This window comes from Falco cherrug, chromosome 6 (genome assembly GCF_023634085.1).
Source record: "Falco cherrug isolate bFalChe1 chromosome 6, bFalChe1.pri, whole genome shotgun sequence".
Taxonomy (NCBI): Eukaryota; Metazoa; Chordata; class Aves; order Falconiformes; family Falconidae; genus Falco; species Falco cherrug.
The window spans coordinates 8,841,576-8,862,284 of record NC_073702.1 but is presented as its reverse complement, the minus strand read 5'-3'; the positions used below and the strand labels follow the sequence as shown (position 1 = coordinate 8,862,284).

Genomic DNA, 20,709 nt, shown 5'->3' with positions numbered 1-20,709 from the left:
TCAGTCATTTGTGGGCAAACTCACAAATAGCAATGCAGTTGCCCATAGATTTACCTGGAGGACAAGTTTCTTTTGGAGAACTGTAATCCAAAGACAGTGGAAAAAAAAACCTCTATACCATAAATCAATTCCTAATTCCAGGCATACTAAGAAGTTACAAGTTAGAAAAACCTTCTTTTTATCTGCAAGAATGAGGAACTCTGATGCAATGAGGAAAGTACAGAACAGCATTGGCATTACTGCTCCTCCCCATCTTTCTTGTTTCCTTGGTTGCCCTTTAAAATCATAAATCGGAACCTTATTTTATGAACAGATTTCACAAGACCCTCTGTTTCTAATAAACAACATATATTGTGATCTACAGACAGCGTGCATGGCACTGACTCTTCTTGCTTCCAGTTGATTTAACAATACTTGATCTGCACATTGCAAGTAAAATACTAGGAGGCCTAAAAAGAAGTGGAAAAGAAGAAAGATAAACCAGCTTATCTGCTTCCATTATGGCTGTTAATACCAGAAGGGAGAAGTCACCCTAATGCATGGGAACCTCCAGCAAGGCTGATGCTGCCAGAATGAGGGGAGTCAGCCTTGCAACCACAGCCACCAAAAGAAGCCAAGGGCAAGACAGGACAAGGAGTACAGGGAGGAGTAGCAAAGAAAGTATCAGATTGACTGTAGAAACACAGGCAGTTAAACAGAACTGAAGAAAGTGAGAGAAGACAATTCCCTCTTACTTTTCAGCAAGTCCCTAGAACAGACACTTTATTACAATATAATGTGCTCTCTGTAAAACATGGAAACAATTACTTTTGTATATAAGTATAGTGTCTTGGGATCTAAAGGAATGTTTTCCAGACCTCACAGAATGCTACCTATTAAAGCTGAAATCACACCGCTGCGTTGCAATTACTAAACTATCTCCCTTACACTTTAGTTCCTGCTTGCTTTTAGCGATTGCTCTAAGAATCTGAATTTAAAAATAAAAGATAAGAGAAACGGAGAACCTCATTATCCAACTGATACAAAGTAATGGGCAACGACTCATCTCCACCAAGCAAGAAGAAAGGTGTCACTTCTTAATTAAGAGACAGTTCTGGGAATAGCCAATGTGTGACATGCTTTAATCAAACCCACACATCACTTCAGACACCGTAGTGTGCAAAGAGATAAGAGCAGGTGAAGCAAGACACCCGCTTGCTTGGCCAGCTTTCTTGCACTACGCACCAGAAAGAGGCAAGGACATATTGGGGAATCTGTCTTCTGTTTTCTAACCCAGTGTTTCATGGTATCCTGTACGCTAAAGCGACAGTACAAAAAAAATGTGAAAAAAGAAGATCTGAATTTTACCCAGGAGCTGAACATTACCACACACTGCTGAAAACAGGAAACCACGACCTATTCCAGATTTCTTTTGGTGGCAGGAGACAAAGATGGCACAACGAGGATTCACTAGATGATGAAAGGAAAGACAAAGGAACAACTTTTATGAAAGCCCAGCTGCAAGTGGGCTTTGCCTCACGGTCCATCAACGCTGTAAAAAATACTTTCACCTACTTTCCACAAATACTACAAATTGAAGAACTTAACTGGAGAAAACCAAGAGATATTTAAATAACTCCGACAACAACATAAAGGCACCCGGGCAGCTGCCATTACACTTTCATACCTGTATCATGGTTTCAGCCCGTTTCAGCCTTCTCCTTCTGCACAGGGTTTTTGGACAGTGAGCCACAACATCTCAGAGACAAGTCTTAAAATATTTGCAAGAAAAGCATAGCTTACTGATACAAACTGAATAACTGCCCATGGAATCTATCTGACTGGGATTTTGCAGGCCTGAACTCTCCTAGGACAACTAATTACACTTCAAACACAAAATGCCTGTATGAGAGGGAATACAGTAGGCAGTTCAGTTCTGGAGTACATCCTGGCCAAAACAGAAGCATATCAATACTCAAAGTGTTTACTCTAATTCCTACTGTGCTAACTAAGAACACCACCTTGCATTTATTTTAAGGGCAGAAAACATGCTACCGTTTGTCCCAGAAAATGCTAGATTTAGAAACTTGTTCATCACAAGATCCCACCTGGACAATGCAAAGTAGCTTGTTCAGTTTTAAAGCAGCTCCACGCACCATTCTTACTGCACAGAAAGTATTACAAAATCAATTTCATTTCAGTTTGCCAGGCAAACCTGCTTGTCCATGTTCTACACAGAAAAGTTATATGCAGACCCTTATTCCAAACTTCTTTTCAGATACCCTCTTCCAAACAAAGATAAATTCACTATCTTAAGTTACCTGCTTAAGTGCAAATCTCCAAAGCCACTACAACACCCTCCTCCCTCTCAACCCATTTTAGCAAAACCAGCATAATTTTGTGTCCTACTTACTACCTGGTGCTGATGACCACAAATGATTTCTGCAAACCAGAGAGAACTGTGATAGCTTAAGGGGACATATGAGGGTATGAAGTAGTGCAGTACTTCATACGCAATAGGTACATTATTACCTGAAAAATTAAATAAGCTTGAAATAAAAAGGCCAGATCCCTGAAATAAAAAACCCCTCCAACTGCTTTGAAACAAAATGACCAATGCCTTTACCTGATTAGAATTGACAGAGATTGACTGAATCTTTCAGGGGATTAATACGTTTGCCTTTCAAATCCTAAGACCCAGATTCTAATTTGATCACAAATAAAATGTTGTGATGGCCCAGCCTGTAGTACAGTGCTTTTTTTGTAAGGTGGGAGAAGTTTCAGAATAAACGTTTAAAGCTGTACTCGACAATAAAGGTGAATCCAGAGTAGAATCAAGGCATCTGCTAACACGCTCCTGATAGATAATTACTGTTATGTAAGGAAAGAACACGAAATATTTATGTATGCAAGGTTTCCCTGACATTTTGTGTATACGCTTTTTAAAGTTTCACATTACCGAGACAAGACAAGAAATAGAAGAACATATAGTATTTGTTTATATATATATATACACACAATAAAACCAATTGAAATTGTCCTGAGACACATACCCTTGCATGATTTGATTCCTTACATGGGGCAATTAACATGAAATACACACATAACCTCCGACTTCTTTCTCCAAAGCAAGAACAAGAGCAGGGCCAGTGAAAAGGACTGAATACCTGACACAACAAATACCCTAAGAGGACATAATTAACCTATATTGAAACACGGAAGGCAAACAAAGATGAATTTCAATAAGTAAGGCTGCACCGATGGTGATCTAGAGTTAAGAATCACAAGAAAATTCTGTGAAACATACTGTGTTTTAATACACAAACAATTCTGTTAAATGTGGTTCAACATTTCCTCTCCAATAGAGAGGATTTTAGATGATTAAATTCCTTACATATTACTGAGCCTGTGATCAATTTTGTTTTCTTTCCTCAACTAGTACAAACTTTAAAAATAAGCAAACAAATGCATAGCACCATTGCTCCAACATTCACCAGGAGAAATCCTGAAAGAGTACAATGATGACTACCCCTGTGTTTAATATTAGTTTTAGAGAAAATGCTACATAACTAAAATATATGACTTCTGAAATTTTCTGCATTCATATTAGATTCAAAAATCAATACCTAGTAAGTCTTTATTTTTACTTTAACAACATGTATTCCTTAGCTATAAGGTCACTACTCTCTAATTTATCTGGAGAGCCTTTCAAAGTTATTAATAGCTATTGATACTATTCTCAGCGCAAAGACACTTACAGTGCCAATCCAGCACATCCATCTGTCCAATTACATTTCTAAAGACACTGCAGAAATGATGGCGACTGTTTAAAAGCAGTTCTTAACAGTGCGAGCTCTCTGCAGATCACGCCACTTACAACAAAAAGTCCTCTCAAAGCCCAATCTCAATTTAAGTAAAACTTCACTCATTTAAGGAAATATTTGTTCCACAATATAAGAAAGGCAAACCAGCATTATCTAATTGGAGTACTGTTCTGTAACTACACCGTTTTTAATTATCTATGAATTTCCCACATCTTGTTAGCTCCACTAGCTCTGTAATTGAAGGATATTACAAAATGACAACATGTATCATATAAGAAAACATGCGAAAAAACATAACTTCACACACCTTAAAACATTTACAAAGCTTTCATACTAGATTCCTTTGCAGTATTTTAGTGCCCCTCCTCTTTTCTTTCTGGTCACAGATTAATATTCTATACAACATATTTCTCTTTATGCAGTTGTATGAGAAATACTGGCTCAGTCCTGTAAATATTTACAAGTGAATATAAGGTTTACTGTGGCTATACAACCACTGCAGACTGGCTCAGTTGAAATTAAACTTGAATAAGCATCTACCTGATTAGACCCTAGGCTTTTCAGAATCGCTTAAAAGTACACTTACTGTTATCAGTTTGTAGGGTTTCCAAGAAAAAAAGCTCAGTCTTTGACCAACTAAAACCTCAGAACGTACAAATGGAACAAAAGCTATGAACTTGGCCTTTAAAACAGCACATGACTAACTACATGGGCTGCACAGCTTGAAACTGAAGACTGTTAACAGAAGTATCGCTTGCAGAGTCAAAATTGAGAGGCCATGTATCTTTGTACTGAATACCTACAGAAATAAAAATTTTCTATTCACTTATTTATAAGTTTCAATAGAACAGTTTATATGGCCCAAAATAAACAATTCTTTTAAAGGTCTCCAGTGCTTCAACTAACTTGACTGCCTTGATATTGATTATTCATTGCACATATTGCACTCTAATCCTCAATTATCTTCGTTTGTCAAGTTTCTTTATGAGAAATCCTATGACAGAGGATTGAAGCCAGTACACAAACTAAAATAACATGCCTGTAGCCTCACTTGTGTTTCAAACAGAAAAGAATTTCTATGTCCTTCTAGGAGGGATTGTGGAGACACATTGCTCCAGGGAAGCAAAAGCATTGGGACACAAGGAACTTCTTTCTCACCTTTACCTAGCTATCCTACTTGGCTATCCTGCAGGCTTCTGGGGCTATGGGCATTTCTAAGGAGTCTGACGGGGTCAAAGACGCCTGCACCTGACTTGGGAGCACTGCAATCTAGTACAACCTACCAAACCAAGGTCATGAAACTTGCCTTAGGGTACATTTTAGTGAAGAACAATTCCATAGAATAATTTCCTGTTTTGCTGTAAGATACATCTTATGACAGTCAGAAAACCCAATAAAACCTGCAAAATGTTAACTTGACCACCTGCATATATTTGCTCCCTAAATCCAAAGTAATTACAATTAAACTTTAATGAATTTGTGATACTTTTCTCTGCTAGACTGAAAACCAATCTTTTATCATTTTTTTTTCCCTCCTCATTTGGGTAGTTGTAAGGAGATATCAAGTCACTCACTAGTTGCCCTTTTATTTATTTTATTTAAAAAACCACCTCATTTCTTTCACCTGAAGGCTTGCTTTCCAGTCCTTCAACCATTTTCATGGCTCTTCTCTGGATACTCTACATTTAAGTCAGCCTTGCACCTGTTTGACAGGAAAAAAAAAATCATCCATACCAATCAAGTCCCTGTCACTCTCCCTCGGAGAAGAATTCTGTATTATCACAATAATGTCACAGCATCAGTGGTGGTTACGATGGCAAGAAAACAAAGCCATGAGTATGTTACTGGCAAAGCTAAGGACGACATGCACAGGATACCATACGGACAAAGGTTCCCATAACCTGGCACAGAAAAGGCACAACAGCTGGCCTGATTGAAGCCATTTTTAAACATACAAAACAGTCCCCAAAAAACCATGTTTACTTTGATCTTCAAGAATGAACAGAAATATCCAAGTTAAATATTTTGTCTATCCTCAAGCTTGGACTAGCCAAGATCAAACTAATTTGTTTTGGCCAAGAACACGAGATGCCAAAATTTTATGGCAGAGCACTGTCACTTTAACAGGCTATGAAGCTGATGAAGCTAAGATGCAACAACAAAAATATTCAGTCTCAAGCACAACGAATAATGAAAGCATATACTCTGAAAAACAAAACAACCCACAGATTAAAAAGTTTGCAGACTAAGCTGTACAAATCCTGTTGCACTTGGAAATGAGAGATGTCTGCCCCAAACTCAAAAGGACTATAGACAAGGCTAACAGGTAGGGCTTATAACCAGCTGTGGTTTTGTTTTAATTTGTAATTGACTGTTTAGTTTTCTTTAAAGCTACTTACAGCAACATAAAATCAAAATACCACACAGCCAAGAAAAACACCTCCTGCAGCTAATGAACACCTGTGTAATATGCATGTGTTTTAATAAACTCCCACTAAAGTAACAGGAATGCCTAATCCCAATTTGCTGTGAAAAGGCCAGATGTATTTTAACTAGTATTCCCATTATTCTAACTAGCATTGTAGTCCTCTTGGACTCCCATCATTCAATCACTAATACCATATTGTCTTTGTGCCTGTACACAGCAATTTCAGGATACACTTGTTTCAAGGCAAGGATTAATAATGGAAATATTATGAAGTTCAGGAGCCGTATCAATTCATCATCAGGTCTCAGGATTATCAAGTCTAAATCTTGTTCAGATTATTTTTGATTTACCTCCTCCATTGATTATGATTATTTGTGAGGACTGCAAACACCCTGCCTCAAGGAATAATAAAAACATAATCCTCATTGAAGCTTACACAAGATTTGCAAGGTAGTAAGCCCTTGAGGCATGTAGCATTCTTTTGTTTGCCAAATCTTACTTTTCCAAACATCACAAAAGCAAGATGCACTCCCAGCACAATGATACCTGTATGTCTTTTCTTAAATGTTACAAGTTATAGCGTAAACAAATGATGAAAAAACAAAAAGCAAAGAAACCAACTCACCCATGGGATGCAATTTTATGAACTAGTTGCAGAACTGTATGACACAGCCCATGTCTCTATAAAGAAATAAAAGTGATGCATAAAACACACTTCTACAAGCTTTCCTTCTACAGTGTCTTCTTTATTGAAACTTTTGTTCAAACTTCTCTGGCCTTAGCTAGAACTGTGTTTCTGAGAGCTCAAACTGGAGAGTCATTACTTCACACAAAATAGTGGTGGTGTTTGGTGCTATGAAAATAGTTGTAGGGGTTATCAGTAAGCAGTAACACAAACACAGGATTTGTGCACACTCAACGTTGCAGTAATAGATGAGGCTATTGGCTCATATAGTACGATTCAGGGTTCTATGAGTACGATTTAGGGTTCTATAATGCCAAAGGGGACAATCATAGAATAAATCTCCATAAACAGAGTATTTATTTTTAAATTAGATTCCCTCAGAGGGAATGCTTGAAAAATGTGAAGGATTATTAGTAACACTTTAATAATGACTCTGCAAGGTCTTACCCACTGCAGAGAGACATGTATTACATACTCAGCATACACAGGACAGTAAGTTCAGCATTGATATATGTCTTACTAATGTGCTAACACAGCAAAAAGATGCTGAATCCTAACTACACAGCAGATGTAAACAACTTAGATTGCTGCGCTCATAACACAGACTGATTTGGGGTTGCAGATGAACATTTAGAGACTCCTAGATGCAGTGATTGAACATGTATAAAACCAGCAACAGCAAGTGAAATCTACCTAAAAATAATACCAGAAAGCTACCAGGGAACATTTGCAAGAAGCTGCACAGAAATTTCTGTGATAAACTATCAGTTTTTTCTGTTTGCATCAGCACAAGGGTGTTGCTCATCAATTAAGTTTTACAGAAGGATGAATGAGGTAGGAATTCTGCTTTGAGTAAAAACTAGAAAAGGAGTTACTGAAATATATTAGCTCTTTTCTGCAAAGTTAAGGGACAGAAGTAAAATTTACAGTTGTGAGGTACACTAGGTCTTCTGTTAGCCTAAAACAAGTACATCAGTCAAAGCCTACAAAGAAAAATAACACTGGAAAACACTTAGAACTTATTTCCTCAACATGCCTTCAACATCAGCAAAAATAATAAAGGGGGGTGGGGGGAAGGGAGGGAAGACTGACATGGGACTGGGACAGACACCAACACCAGAAAAGCCTAATTTTGAAATGTTCATTTTCAAAACATGAACTGAATGATAAAATGTTCTTATACACAAAGATGACCAGCAGAACGATTAGTATCCGAGTATTTCGCTCCCTAAGTATACAGTAGCAAAGTCATCAGTTTGGCAGCTAGGTAATGCCCTACCCAAATAACTGCTATAACTAAGTCTCTTTGCTTCTACAGTGGTGTTACCTTTCATGGTAACATATGCCCCCCCCAAGTCTAAGCTTCTCTAATGGTTTCTGCAAGTTTCTCACTTGCGATCAAAAATTCACGCATCAGTGAAACCGAGATTAGACACAGTAGAAGAAAAACTGACCTAAATATGCAAGCATTTTGGGGTACTCTATGTGTAAGTATTTCTATTGGTCACATCTGTTCCTGGTAAACCACGAAATATTAAATGTAAACCCAGAAAATATGGTTATGAAATCTCCTATTACAGCCCAACTATTCAATTTAGCACCTGTATTTTATTGTTTGTTTTTTTCTTCCTTTAGAGTATCTTAGCCATTTAAAACCAAGGTGTTATGATGCTCTAGGAATAAAAAGACATAAGATCTTGTCTAGAGAGGTAAGGTTTACTGGCTCAACAGAAAAAGTAAAAGACATGGTTTATCGATTCCCTTCTTCCAGCAACATTCTGTGAGCATTCAGAAAGCAATAAAACAATCTTTCATATTTGCTGTAACTGGGAGAAGGAAACAAGGAGATGATATCTGTAAGCAGACAAAAAAGAAAAGAAAAATAGAAACACACCACGGTCAGCATGCCAGCTGAAGCATAACATGTAGAAGTTCTGGAAGAAGACACTTCTGTGATACTGCAGAAAGACATAAGAGGAATAGGAAAATATGATGGAAACAAACCAAATGGTCAAGAGTCCATGATTATCCTACAATAGAGGAGTACATGTGGGAGGTAGATGGATGGAGAGAAACTAGGGAAGAATCTCGCGGTACAAGCAGACACAACGCCACGGAGAGAGAGAACACTCTGGGGCAGAAGTTAAGGATCAAACCACTGAAATTATTCAAGTACATAAAGGAAGGAGTTGAGCTGCATGAGTTAAACTGACACAACCAAGAGCAGTTAATGCCCACAGGCACGCCATTATGTTGCATCAAATGCAAGCCAAACTCGGGTAGCTTATTCCCACTCACCTTCCGTAAGACAAAGGGAAACTAGCTCATCTTTGTCTTGCGATCCAAGCACACACAATGGGAGTTAATACAAAAGATGGTGCACGTAATTCATCCCTAGGCTTGCCTTGGAGCTACTTATTGCTTTACTTACAGTCTAGGGTGCAGTCCTGAAAATCCCTACAGAGCTGACACCTAAGTCTTGGCGGGGCTGAGTTTCAGAGTTGCCTTTGTTTATGTCCTTAAAATGCCACAAGTCCTTGAAGTCCATATGGTCAGAAGCACTCCAGTCCTGCCAAAATTGAGAACAATTGTGCTGACTTGCCACCTAAACAAGATCTAGAAATTATGTATCCACATGTACATCTTCCTAAAGAAGATGTCTGTCAGGTAGTCCCACACACAAGAGTTCCCTATGTGAAATGCAATGGTAGCTTCAACTCCATTTTCAAATATAGCCTAAGAAAGCAAAGCCCTGTCATGTAACAGTTAACCAGTGAGAGCAGCTCTACCCTGTGGATCAGATCTGCCCTTAAAAGCACATTGTCCCAACTTCTGTGCTCCAGGCACACTCCACTCGTACCAATACTCTTCAAAAAGCCAAAGCTCTCATTCCTTTTATGGCAAATCCTTTTTAGCTACATGAACTCTCATTTAGCTCCAGTTTTTCAGGCCATTCATGTTTAGTCTCATTTGCCTTGCCTCAAAAAGACTCTTCAGTACACACCACAGCCTTTGCCCCCCCTCCCCAGTCTTGGCATCCTAGCAAATTCTTCCTCCCAAAATTCTCTCCATGTCTGCTTGCATCCTCTTCATTCATTCACCTTTCATTTAAGTGTTCCCTTAATCCTTTCCATGTGAATCGAGTAACTCCAAAAACCTGTCTGGACTGGTAGAGGAAGGTGAGGAGTCTTGCCTCACACACTCCTCGTGGCTCTTGATCTACAAGACCTTAAAAGGAACTACATCCTATGTCTCCTACACCTTCCTCTACTAATCATCCTTATGCCGCCTTTGACAATCTTTCCTGGTTGCGCAGGGCAGTGTAGCATAGCTGCCTCGAATACAACCTCTTCTGGTCTTCCACAGCTATAACCATAGCCCTGCTATATGCCTCTTCACCCTGAGCACAGCATAAACACAGATTTGACTACCATGATCAACTTCTAGTCAAGCTTCTCCAACTAGAGACAGCTACGTACAAACAACAGTTCAACCACTATGCTCAAACAATATATGTAACAAGTGCAGTTGCCAGGATGAATGCGTCTGCTTCGTGCCACAGGTATTTCAACTGCTCAAGAATTCTTCACCTCTCGTTGCAGTATGTGGCTCCAGGACCACATGCTGATTTGCACCACACTAACGGCGTGCAGCTTTAGCTGAGAAACATGATCTTCTGAGAACCTCCCAAGAGTAATTTACTGTGTGTTGCAATTTTAAACATCTAGTCATTTGGCTTTCTGCAGTTAGGCGCTAAGGTCACGCAGTCAGCTTGGTTAAATTCTGTATAAAGTAGTTTCCCAACCTTTTTTATTTGGAATCTGCTTTAAGAGTATTCATAACATCTTATTTCCTCCAAAGATTTCAAGAAATGCTACCTATGCAGCCTTAAAAGGCATTTTCAGAAGTTCAGTTATGTTCTTGCTATTTTGTCCAAACATCTCCTTTTGTTTCTGGAATATGCTGAGAAGTGTTCAAACAGAAATTCATATCACATTCTTGCCGGTGCTCTTTGAAGGCTTTTTTCTGTTTCATGTCTTTGCTGGAGCTGAGTTGCAGGTCATCACCTACAATTCCTTCTTCATTTTAGGAATGAGAAGTCTTCCACTCACAACTCAGTTCCCTATCCATAGTGTCAGCTTTGCTTCAGGCTGCTCCCTCAGGCTCAGGTTCTTGAAGCTTGGCGATCCAAAAATCTCTAAGCAGACATTTCCACTTCCATAATGCACTTTTCTGAAAATGAAAAGTCCACTTTTCCATTTCCAAAGGTAGCTAGTATCTGTTTTGTTCTGATTATCTCTTGAGTTCTGCGATCTGATAAAATCTCCTGGTGATAAAACATGGGTGCAATTTCCCTCAAACACCCAGCAAATTGTCTTCAATACCCACAGCTGTTTTTTCTTCAAAGTCCTCCCCCCCCCTCTACTGATAGCCAGTTAAATGTCACGGTTAAGAAAATGAATCAAGTAAACTTGGATGCTCCTATCGTTCAGTTTGGTTGACAGTACTCTCACATAATCTAGCCCTTAACACTCCTTTCTTCTGTAATCAATTCTTCAAGTGCTGCTTCCCACAAAACAGCCAAACCCGATTACATTAGCTTCTCCAGTTTCTCGTGTGTTTATTCCTGTCTAAACCTCGTGTTTTACCGTTGTGCTCACAGATGGAAAAAAACTGTTCCCTTGAGAAGAAAATTGTATCTGCAAGACAAGTATTGTGCCAAGTCACCAAGTCTGATGCTCAGCCAGCTCTCCGAAAGCTTTGTTTCTGTGAAACAGGCTTTGTGGACCTTGATCTCACCCTTCGTTCTCTCTCCCCATCATCACCCTCTTAAGAGCTTTCATCGGGATTCTATTTGCCTCCAGCTTTGGCACAAATGTTCAAGTAAAACAAGGTACTACTTGGACTCAGACTGCTCTGCTAACAATCCCAATGAACTTTCCTCAAGCATAAACACTCAGGATCCTTTAGCCACACTTTGTTTCTGCATGGGGAGAAGAAAGAGGGAAGAAAAAGCTTGTTTTCTTCCAGTTCCGTTCCCTGGACCGAAAAAGAATCTGAACCTGAACTGCCTGAGCATTCTTACCTTAGTCCCAAGACCTTCCTGGTAAAAGTTTTTACGGCACTTTGAGTTCCCATAGAAGCTGCTCCACTGGTTCACTTTCAAGGCAAGCAGCTCTAAGTTACCCACATTTCCCATTCTCAGTGCCTTACACTTCTGACCCAACTACAATCAATATTGCTCCCGAACAAGATGCTACTCAGAAGACTATCCTACCACTAAAGTGAAAGTTTGCATCTTTCTCCTCTCTCCTCCTGATGGAAAAAAGTCTGTAATCTTATTAACTGCAACAGCTGTAAATAGTTGCTGTTCCAAAGCAGGCCCACGTGGCCTGGGATGGCCCTGCCTCCTTTTACCTTTGAGCTCCAAGAACAATCATTCTTACCCAAAGTCAGTAACGCTTTCTGTTCTTTAGCTCAAAGCATTCAAATTAACTGGTTCCTCTAAAATAAATCTTTTTGATACGGGGTTTCACAAACCTCCATTTAGAGACACAGTTTTCTGCTCTACCTCCCCAACTACCAATGGTCTTTTCACCCGTGTTTTGAGACTTCCACATTCTTCTTTCCTGGATTGTGTCCCAAATTATTAATCTTAATAGTTCCCCTGGACTCAGCCTGGAACCTCCCTTTAAGTCACTTGCTCAGTCATCTAATCATTCCCTTAATCCCTCCTCACAGATCTAACCCCAACCAGCTACCTGAGCCGAGAGAAAGGAGGAAGCCCTGCCCTACCTATTACGCGTAACCAGTCCCATGCCCTTACAGAAATAATGGCACGGAATTCCTAGATCATCCTTCCTGATAGTAACTGTTCCACCAACCACCTTTTTTTCTCCTGATGACTGCTAAGACCAAGTTTTTGTCCTTTCTGTCTCTCCTTGAAGTTTATGACTTCCTACATGAGCTCCTTCAGCCTTTTCAGGTGAATACATGATTACAATGGATTTTAGGCTTTCAGGAAAGGGGTCCAAAAAGATAGTCAAGGAAGGAAAGAAAACAAAAAGTAGTTTTTCAATCAATTAACAAGCAAAAACATTAACCTAAGGCTGAAAATGTATTTGATAATATATACGGGGGATATGTCACAGAATACTGTTATTATCCCCATATGCAAGATTTCAAAACCAGCTTTAGATAGCATACTTGATACTAAAAAGAAAACTGTGACATGATTGAAAAAAATCCAGTTAGGCTCATTGTAGACTCAGTCTTTTGGGTTCTTTCTGGTCTCAGAAAAGGTCAGTTGCTTTTTAAATAGCATAAAGCAGGTGAGGAAAAAGACCAAATCTTTACAGCACAAAGCAGCACAAAACTCAGTGGGACATTCTGGCAGAGTACTACACAAGTCTCATCACAGGAGTCCAGGGCAGCGTTAGAAAACACCTGCTAGCAGGACAATCCTACTGAACACTGAGAACACGGCTAAAGACAGACTTGGGTGTCCAATAAAAAAATGTGAGAACTGGAGAGAACAAGTAAATTTGGTTTTATATGAATGAGAAGTTTTTGTGTAGGAGTAGTAGTGGGAATAAAATTTCTTCACATTTTATTGTGTAATTTTGCTGTGTAGTAGTGTTTCAGTATGATTTATTGTGTAATGCTATTGCATGGCATCATTCGTTGAGCAACTTTGCTGCGTGGTATAGTTTTTTATTTAATGATATTGAACATTAGGCAATGGTCTTGCATGCCATAATTTGTGTTTCTGTTGAGCAACATCACTGCCATCGTTCTTGACACAAAGCTGAATTGCATGAATTCATGTAACAGCACTGAATTCATTATTTTAACATATATTTACTCAGAGATGGCAAATGGAGACAATTTTTTTCCGAATGAAGACATGCAGAAAAGCAGCAAACTAAGCAAGCATTTTTGCAGAACTTAGGGCATTAAGATGATTTCATTGAAGAGCAACGCAGCACTGCTTCATAAATGACACTTTCTTATCGGGAGCTACCTTGTAACTACATTATGTGATATTACATGTTTTGCATAACCATACCTGACCATAAAAACTATAGCAGGACCTTGGTTTACATACTACCGGGTATAAAACAAGAACAGTAACACGTTCTTGATGTGACTTAGGGTATACCCAAGACTATCCTTGCAGGGATGGAACTGCTGAAATGTAGGCTCTACCCAAAACAATCCCTGCAGGGATGGGTCCGCTGAAATTTAGGCTCTACCCAAAACTATCCTTGCAGGGACCCGCTGAAATCCAGAACCTGATCAGGAAACTCTCCACTTCTTACGCAAAATGGAGCTATGATTACTTCACTGTGGTGGAATCCCATGTTAACACCAACACTTCTGAACTTAGTGCAAACATCTAAAATTTTGCATTAGTAAATGAGTAAAAGAAGTAAGCATACTTTAGATGTCATAACAATGTCATCCTATTACTCCTTAACGTTCTCCAAAGAAGCAGAAGGAAGAAACAAAAGTCTGTTCTGTTTGTAGTACTAACGTAATTTACTTATCTTTACATTCCTTACATAAACTTGCTTTTTCATGCCTCCCCCCCACCCCCCATCATTTCTGCTTACAAACAAACATGGTCTACATACAGACTTAAATAACACCTTTGAAGTTCTCGAAATACATCAGAACTTGAAGGCTTTTTCCAAACTAATCAAGTAATCCATAAGGGTATCAACTTAGTACCCACATCTATTTTTACATCCACCTGAAAATGCTATTGATTGGCTAGAACAGCATCTCTTTCATACATTACCTGACAGCCTATGAACAATTGTATGTTGCAAGAGGCAGAGAACGAGAGCAAACACTGGCAGATTACAATGCAGTGCTGCTGCAAGCATTTTTATTTGCTAGCTCATATTCTAGCAGGTTTTAAATACAGAAGAAAAAAATATGCACACAGGCTAGATTTTTAAAACATGCCAAACCCCAGAAGATAGGCTGGGAAGGAAAAAAAATGAGCTCCCTCAATCTATAACATAAGATTAATTTATTATCTAACAGATGGCAGAAGAGAGGGGGGTGGAAAAGAAGGGACTGCTAATGCAGTGAGCCTCCAGTCCGTAACGAAGGCCCCACATTCTCACTCATCATACTGCCACAAAATACATCCACAGTCGCATCCGCTCCAGAGTTTTGCTCCGTGTATTTCCAGGTTTAGACCGAAACAGCCTAGACCTCACTGCTGTACGGACAACTAAAAAAAAAATGAAGAAAACATCCAGAGAAGCGATTCCTCTGTCAGCCGCCCAAGGCTACTCACAATAGCAACCCCGCAAGCCGCAGCTCTGCCCTGCTTATTTTGATGACCGAGAGCGTGAGCTGTTCACGCTGACCAGTGCTTCCAGTGCTACCGGTCACTGCAGCAAGTTACAGTCTCCTTTGCTGTCCCAGCATCGAAAGCTGCTTTTTCACATTTCTCCATGTTCCAAGACGTTTTCGCTCCTGTCAGCATCTTCCCCATGGCGGGGGGGGGAGCTATACACTAACGGAAAGCCGCAGAACCGACCCCAGCGCGCTGCATACGGAATGAAAAGCTCCCGCACTGCCACCAACAGCCATTTCCCCACCCCGCGCGCCGCGCTGCACGCGATGCTGTCACAGCACCGACCGGCGACACCACCGCCTTCACCTGCCGCGGCAGCCCCGGCCGCGCCTCGCCGGCGGGCCGCACCGCCCTCGGTCAGCGGGCTCCCGTGGGGCCGGCCCGGGGCGCCCGCGGCGGGATGAGCCCGGGAACGGCGGCTCCGGGGAGCGGATTCCGCTGCAGCCAGCCCGCAGGCGCCCGGCGCGGGGGAGGGGGGACGACGGGGGACGGGGACACCCTCACCTTGTCAGCGAGCGATGCCCCGCGCACCCCGGGCCGTGACACGGGATTAGGGCAGACAAACAAACAAAGCACCCGCGCGCACCGCGGAGGCAGGGAGCGCAGGCAGGGAGCGCAGGCAGGGAGCGCAGGCAGGGAGCGCAGGCAGAGGAGCGCAGGCAGGGAGCGCAGGCAGAGGAGCGCAGGCAGAGGAGCGCAGGCAGAGGAGCGGCAGGTCCCCCCCGCCCGCCGCAGTCCCGGGCCCGCCCGCCGCCTCACAGCCCCGCTGGGCGCGCGCCGCGTCTCCCGGGAGACGGAGCCATTTTGAACCGCTGCGCCTCGGTGACAGCGGGCGGGGGGCGCCGGGCGCGGCGGTGGCCGGGGGTGCTGGCGGGGCCGCCCTGGCGCGTTACCTCGGATGCTCCAGGTCCAGCGGTAGAACTCGAGGGTGTCGTTCACCACGCTGGACACCAGGCCCATAGCGCGGGGGGGCTCGGCGGCGGCGGCGGCAGCGGCGGCACCCATGGTGAGCAGCAGCAGCAGCGGCGGCGGCGGCGGAGCCGGCAGACCTGTCTCGGCGCGTGCGTCCGTGCCTCTGCGCCGGGGCTGCTGCTGCTGCTGCCCTTCTACAGCCAGGGATGTGATTTAAATCTCTATCTCTCGGTATCTTCCCTCCAGACTCCGCCTCGCTCCCGTCACCGGCTCCTGCGCCCCGCGGGCAGGGCGGAGGGCGCGGAGGCGGGGAGGGGGGTGGGCTGGAAGCGCGGCGGCCGCGGCTCCGCAGCACCGTCCGCAGCGGGCGGCGCGGCGCGGCGCGGTGCGCTCTGTCACGTGACCGCCGGCTCGCTGCCCGCCGGCGGCTGCCCGCGGGGCTCGCGCTGCCCGGCCCGGCCCCCCGCGCAGGCGCAGTGCCGGCGGCGGGGGGGAGCGCGGCGGCGGCGGGGCCGGGCGGCCGGTGCTCCCGTACGTGCGCTCCCGTAGGGCCCCGCCTCCTCCCGCAGCGCGCGTCCCGGGTGCAGAAGAGGTGCTTGTTATATTAATTTGCCTTTTATTTCCAAAGAGGTATTTTTGTACCAGGCGGAGGAACAAGTACTCGTCAACGTCTGTTTCCTTTCTTCCTCTGCTCTGTTCGCAGCCTGGGGTTTTCTTCTCTCCTTTTCCTCGCACTCCCCCTGGGCGGACGGGCCAAGGCACCGGCGTCAGTGGCGCTCACCTTACCCAGGCTGTCGGCTTTTCAGCAGCCTGTCCCGAGAAGCCTGCGCTAAAATCCCTGCCCCTCCCAGCACTGAGGAAGCCAGCAGTCCCTAACGGGATCTCGCCGCCTCCCGGCCCCACCGGCGGCGCTTGTGGCATTTCCCTGGCCAGCAACTTGCCCAGCCTCTTCCAGGTGCCACCGAGGTTCCTTTGGCACACTTCCCTCCATCTCCTGGACCGAAGCCTTTACGGTCGCTTCATGGCGCAGAGGTTCGCCTCATGGACCATCGCTGGGGGCTGCAGGAGAAGGAGCCTCCGTGGCAACAGCGTGCAGTCCCAGTTCATCCGTTCTGCACCCTGTGTTTCAACCCCAGCAAAACCTCTGGCTGGTGTGGGTGCATCAGCTGCTCCTCACACCTTTGCCTCTTATCTCCTCCTGCCAGCTTGTCTCTCCCTCTCCCACGATCTGCGTAGTGTGAATGGCTGCATGACACCCATGGGACTGGTTTTCCCCACTGAGGGACTGGAGGGCAGCTGCTTCACCGGAGTTGAGAACTTTCCTCCTGGCAGACAACAGATCAGATGGTATCTACCTCTCCCTCCCCCAGTGCACCAGCACCTGTGTCACTCGTTGTCACCTGGTCTTGGTGAGCACAGCTCGCACTCCTCTTCCTGATTAAGCCACCCTCTGCTCAGCTCCTGGACTGCCCTGGCTGCTGTAACCCCATCCCGATGGATGCGAGAGGCACACTGGCTATTGCTAGTTACTTTGCCGCAAGCAGAGCCACTGTGCCTGCAGCTTGGAAACCAGCAGGTGTTTGGGGGTAGGGATTGCCTGCACTGGGAAAAGGAAGAGGAGCTACGTAAACCCCTGGAGGCCTGGATGGACAGGGACACCCAGTGTATTGCAATGCTGCCTGAAAGTTGGAGCCAAAGCAAGGTCACCACGTGCTTCTGCGTGGACAGCTGCTAACTTCTCTCACGTGAGAAGAGTCAATCGAAAATCTCATGAATTGCACTGACTTGAATCACGTTTTATTTTCATGGCACTGATCGTGGCAGGAGGTCCGGTGAGAGCTGTGAAATGGATCTGTCAGTGGGTAGGACAAGGTGAAGACCAAACTGCTGCCCACGTTGCAGGCAGACAGTGTGGTGTTAGCTGTGGTTCCTGTGCGTCCTTTAGGTGAAACCACCGTAGCATATCTGTCCTTGGGCAGTTAGAAACTTGATGCATGGTTGGCATTGTTTAAAGCACGGCTTCAGAACTTTTGTAAACATTATAATTTAAATCAAAAGGAAACGAGAAGAATGAGTCATAATCCTCAGACTGGTATATGGCCGTTTGCCTTGGCCACATTTTTGAAACAGAATGGGCTACTGAATGAATCGACATGACAAAGGGTCGCACTCCCTTGCTGTCCCTGATGCCAGGCAAGATGTGGACTAAGCAGAGTGCCACCAACGCAAAGAGTAAAGATCTACAGTCTACCAAACAACAGAAAAGAACAAGACACATTTGCACTATTAATACATATTCATAATGACAATTATTTATATTATAGCCTAGATATACTTGCTTCTTTATTAAAATGATCATTTATTTGTTCAATGGAAGTCTTTTTTGCCCAATTGACACAAGTAATTACTGTTTATAAAATATTTATACAATCCAGTTTACTGTTTCATCTATTTCAGATTAGATAACTTTTCTTGATTGCAATTAATTCCTTTGTATTGGCAATATGATGGTACATGGATAATTTTAGAGCAATTAAGCCTGGAGAAGAGCGGCAACAGAGCTGCAGAGCTTGGAGAACAGGGAGAAGATGAACAACCTAACCAGAGTAACTTCTTTTATGCTTTGACATTGACTTTAAAAAATGTGATGAAGTTTATGACAAGCTATTCTCATTAGTTTAACTTTCAGCCTGCAAGCACACGGTCAGGCTTTTAAAATTAGGTCTGTGTATGAAAGCTTCCAAACACATCCCAGCTAGTTTCCTACATTTGTGCACCCAGCAGGATGTGCTGGTTCTATGCAAGCTGAGACCCATGTCTTCTACTTAAAGAGAGCAGAAGGAGGAAGGTATCTAAAGGCATAGCATCAAAACAGCCTCCAAGGAATCTGCAGTGTGCTAGTCAGAAAAAGATGTTTTTTAAAATATCATTAATTAGCCGGTGTTGTCATCTTCTACTTGGTAATCTACACATTCCTAAAACCTGGACGTCTCAGATGGGCAGTTTCTGCTTGGAAAAGGCATGCCTGTCTGTGGCAGCTAACCTTAGAGGAACATGACTTCCCAGTTATGCTCTGGCCATTTGTCCAGTGCTCTAGAGTGCTTGTGCTGGCAGCAAGAAAGGTACAGAAGGCAACAAGAATCTGTGGCAGAGCCTGCCCCAAGAAAGGTCTCCTCCTAGTTCCCATTGGAGATAGAATCTGTTTATATTCCTTCCAGAACTTTTTGTAAAAAGAAAACAAAACAAAAAACCAAGAGAGATCTGTCATTTCAGAACTATTTCAAGCCATTTTCTGCTTCTTCACGGCACAAATAAATAGCAATAGAACTGTTACAAAGTCCAGTTGATCAATGCATTTAGTAATGCACAAGAAAAAGCATTTATTCATGAATTTCAGTGAAGCATATTCTACTGTAATATCTGATGAAAGAGCAGATGCTTCTGCACTAATTGAAAGTATTCCCACTCAGGTTTTTCTTCAGGCTAGCAATGAGATTGTTGTAAGGTGAAAATGAGATACAGGTATGCTGGATAATATTTATGAAGTCTAGTAGGAAGAAAGCAGTCACAGAATCACATCAGGGTCAGGGCTGGAAGGGACCTCTGGAGATCATCTAGTCCACCCCCCTGCTAAAACAGGTTGTCCTAGAGCAGGTCGCACAGAGTGGCATCCAGGTGGGTTTTGAATGTCTCCAGAAGGAGACTGGGCAGCCTGTTTCAGTGCTCTGCCACCCTCAAAGTGAAGAAGTTCTTCCTCATATTCAGATGGAACTACTTGTGTTGCAGCTTGCTTGTGCCCGTTTCCCCTAGTTCTGTCACCTGGCACTACTGAAAAGAGCCCGGCCCCATCCTCTTGACGCTCACCCTTAAGATATTTGTATGCATTGATAAATGCATATTAAAAATGCATGTAAAAATGCTTTGTATGATGCTGCCAGTGATCTCTCCAGGCAGCTCACCAAAAGACAAAAACGGCGGTAAAAAAGCTTTGCCTTGCTACAAAGAGAATCGCAATAACCAGGAACTTTCCTGGTGGGAAACCATAACAGTGCTTGAATCAATGCATTTGACAGAAGATCTAAATGTGACACCATGCGATAAGGGACAACCTGTTCACTTACCAGTAAAGACGGCACACAAAGTATTATATGTGCTAAACGTGACCAAATCTAAATTGTTCAAAAGACCTTAACTTTACGTGTGTTTTTATTAGCTATTGAACTATCATATTTTTTTCATTTGATTCCATCAGTGTTTTAAGAGGGAAAATGATGAAATAAATTAGCACATCAATTTACAGTGCATGTCAAATTCATAGGCTCCTTGCATTGAAGCTCTCTAGCTGATATGCCTTATAAAGACTGCTAGCTGTGCCAAAAAAGCTTCTCTGATCTTTGAATCAACAAGTACAGCCTCAAGCATATGCATAAGCAATAGTACAATTGCTATCTGTTTCAATACTGGGGCTTAAGGCAGCTTTATGCTATTCATGCTGAAAAGAAGC

At 43.0% G+C, this 20,709-nt stretch overlaps 1 protein-coding gene across 1 annotated transcript in view; it reads right to left on the bottom strand.

Moving 5' to 3' along the window:
- Nucleotides 1-16,631, bottom strand: part of ELOVL4 (ELOVL fatty acid elongase 4) — a 31,744-nt gene extending 15,113 nt beyond the window's left edge. Inside the window, exon 1 of the mRNA XM_055714752.1 lies at nucleotides 16,187-16,631. Coding sequence (XP_055570727.1) covers nucleotides 16,187-16,298 — 112 coding nt within the window. The 5' untranslated portion in view covers nucleotides 16,299-16,631. The remainder of the gene's footprint in view (nucleotides 1-16,186) is intronic.
- Between the last annotated feature and the right edge of the window lie 4,078 nt (nucleotides 16,632-20,709).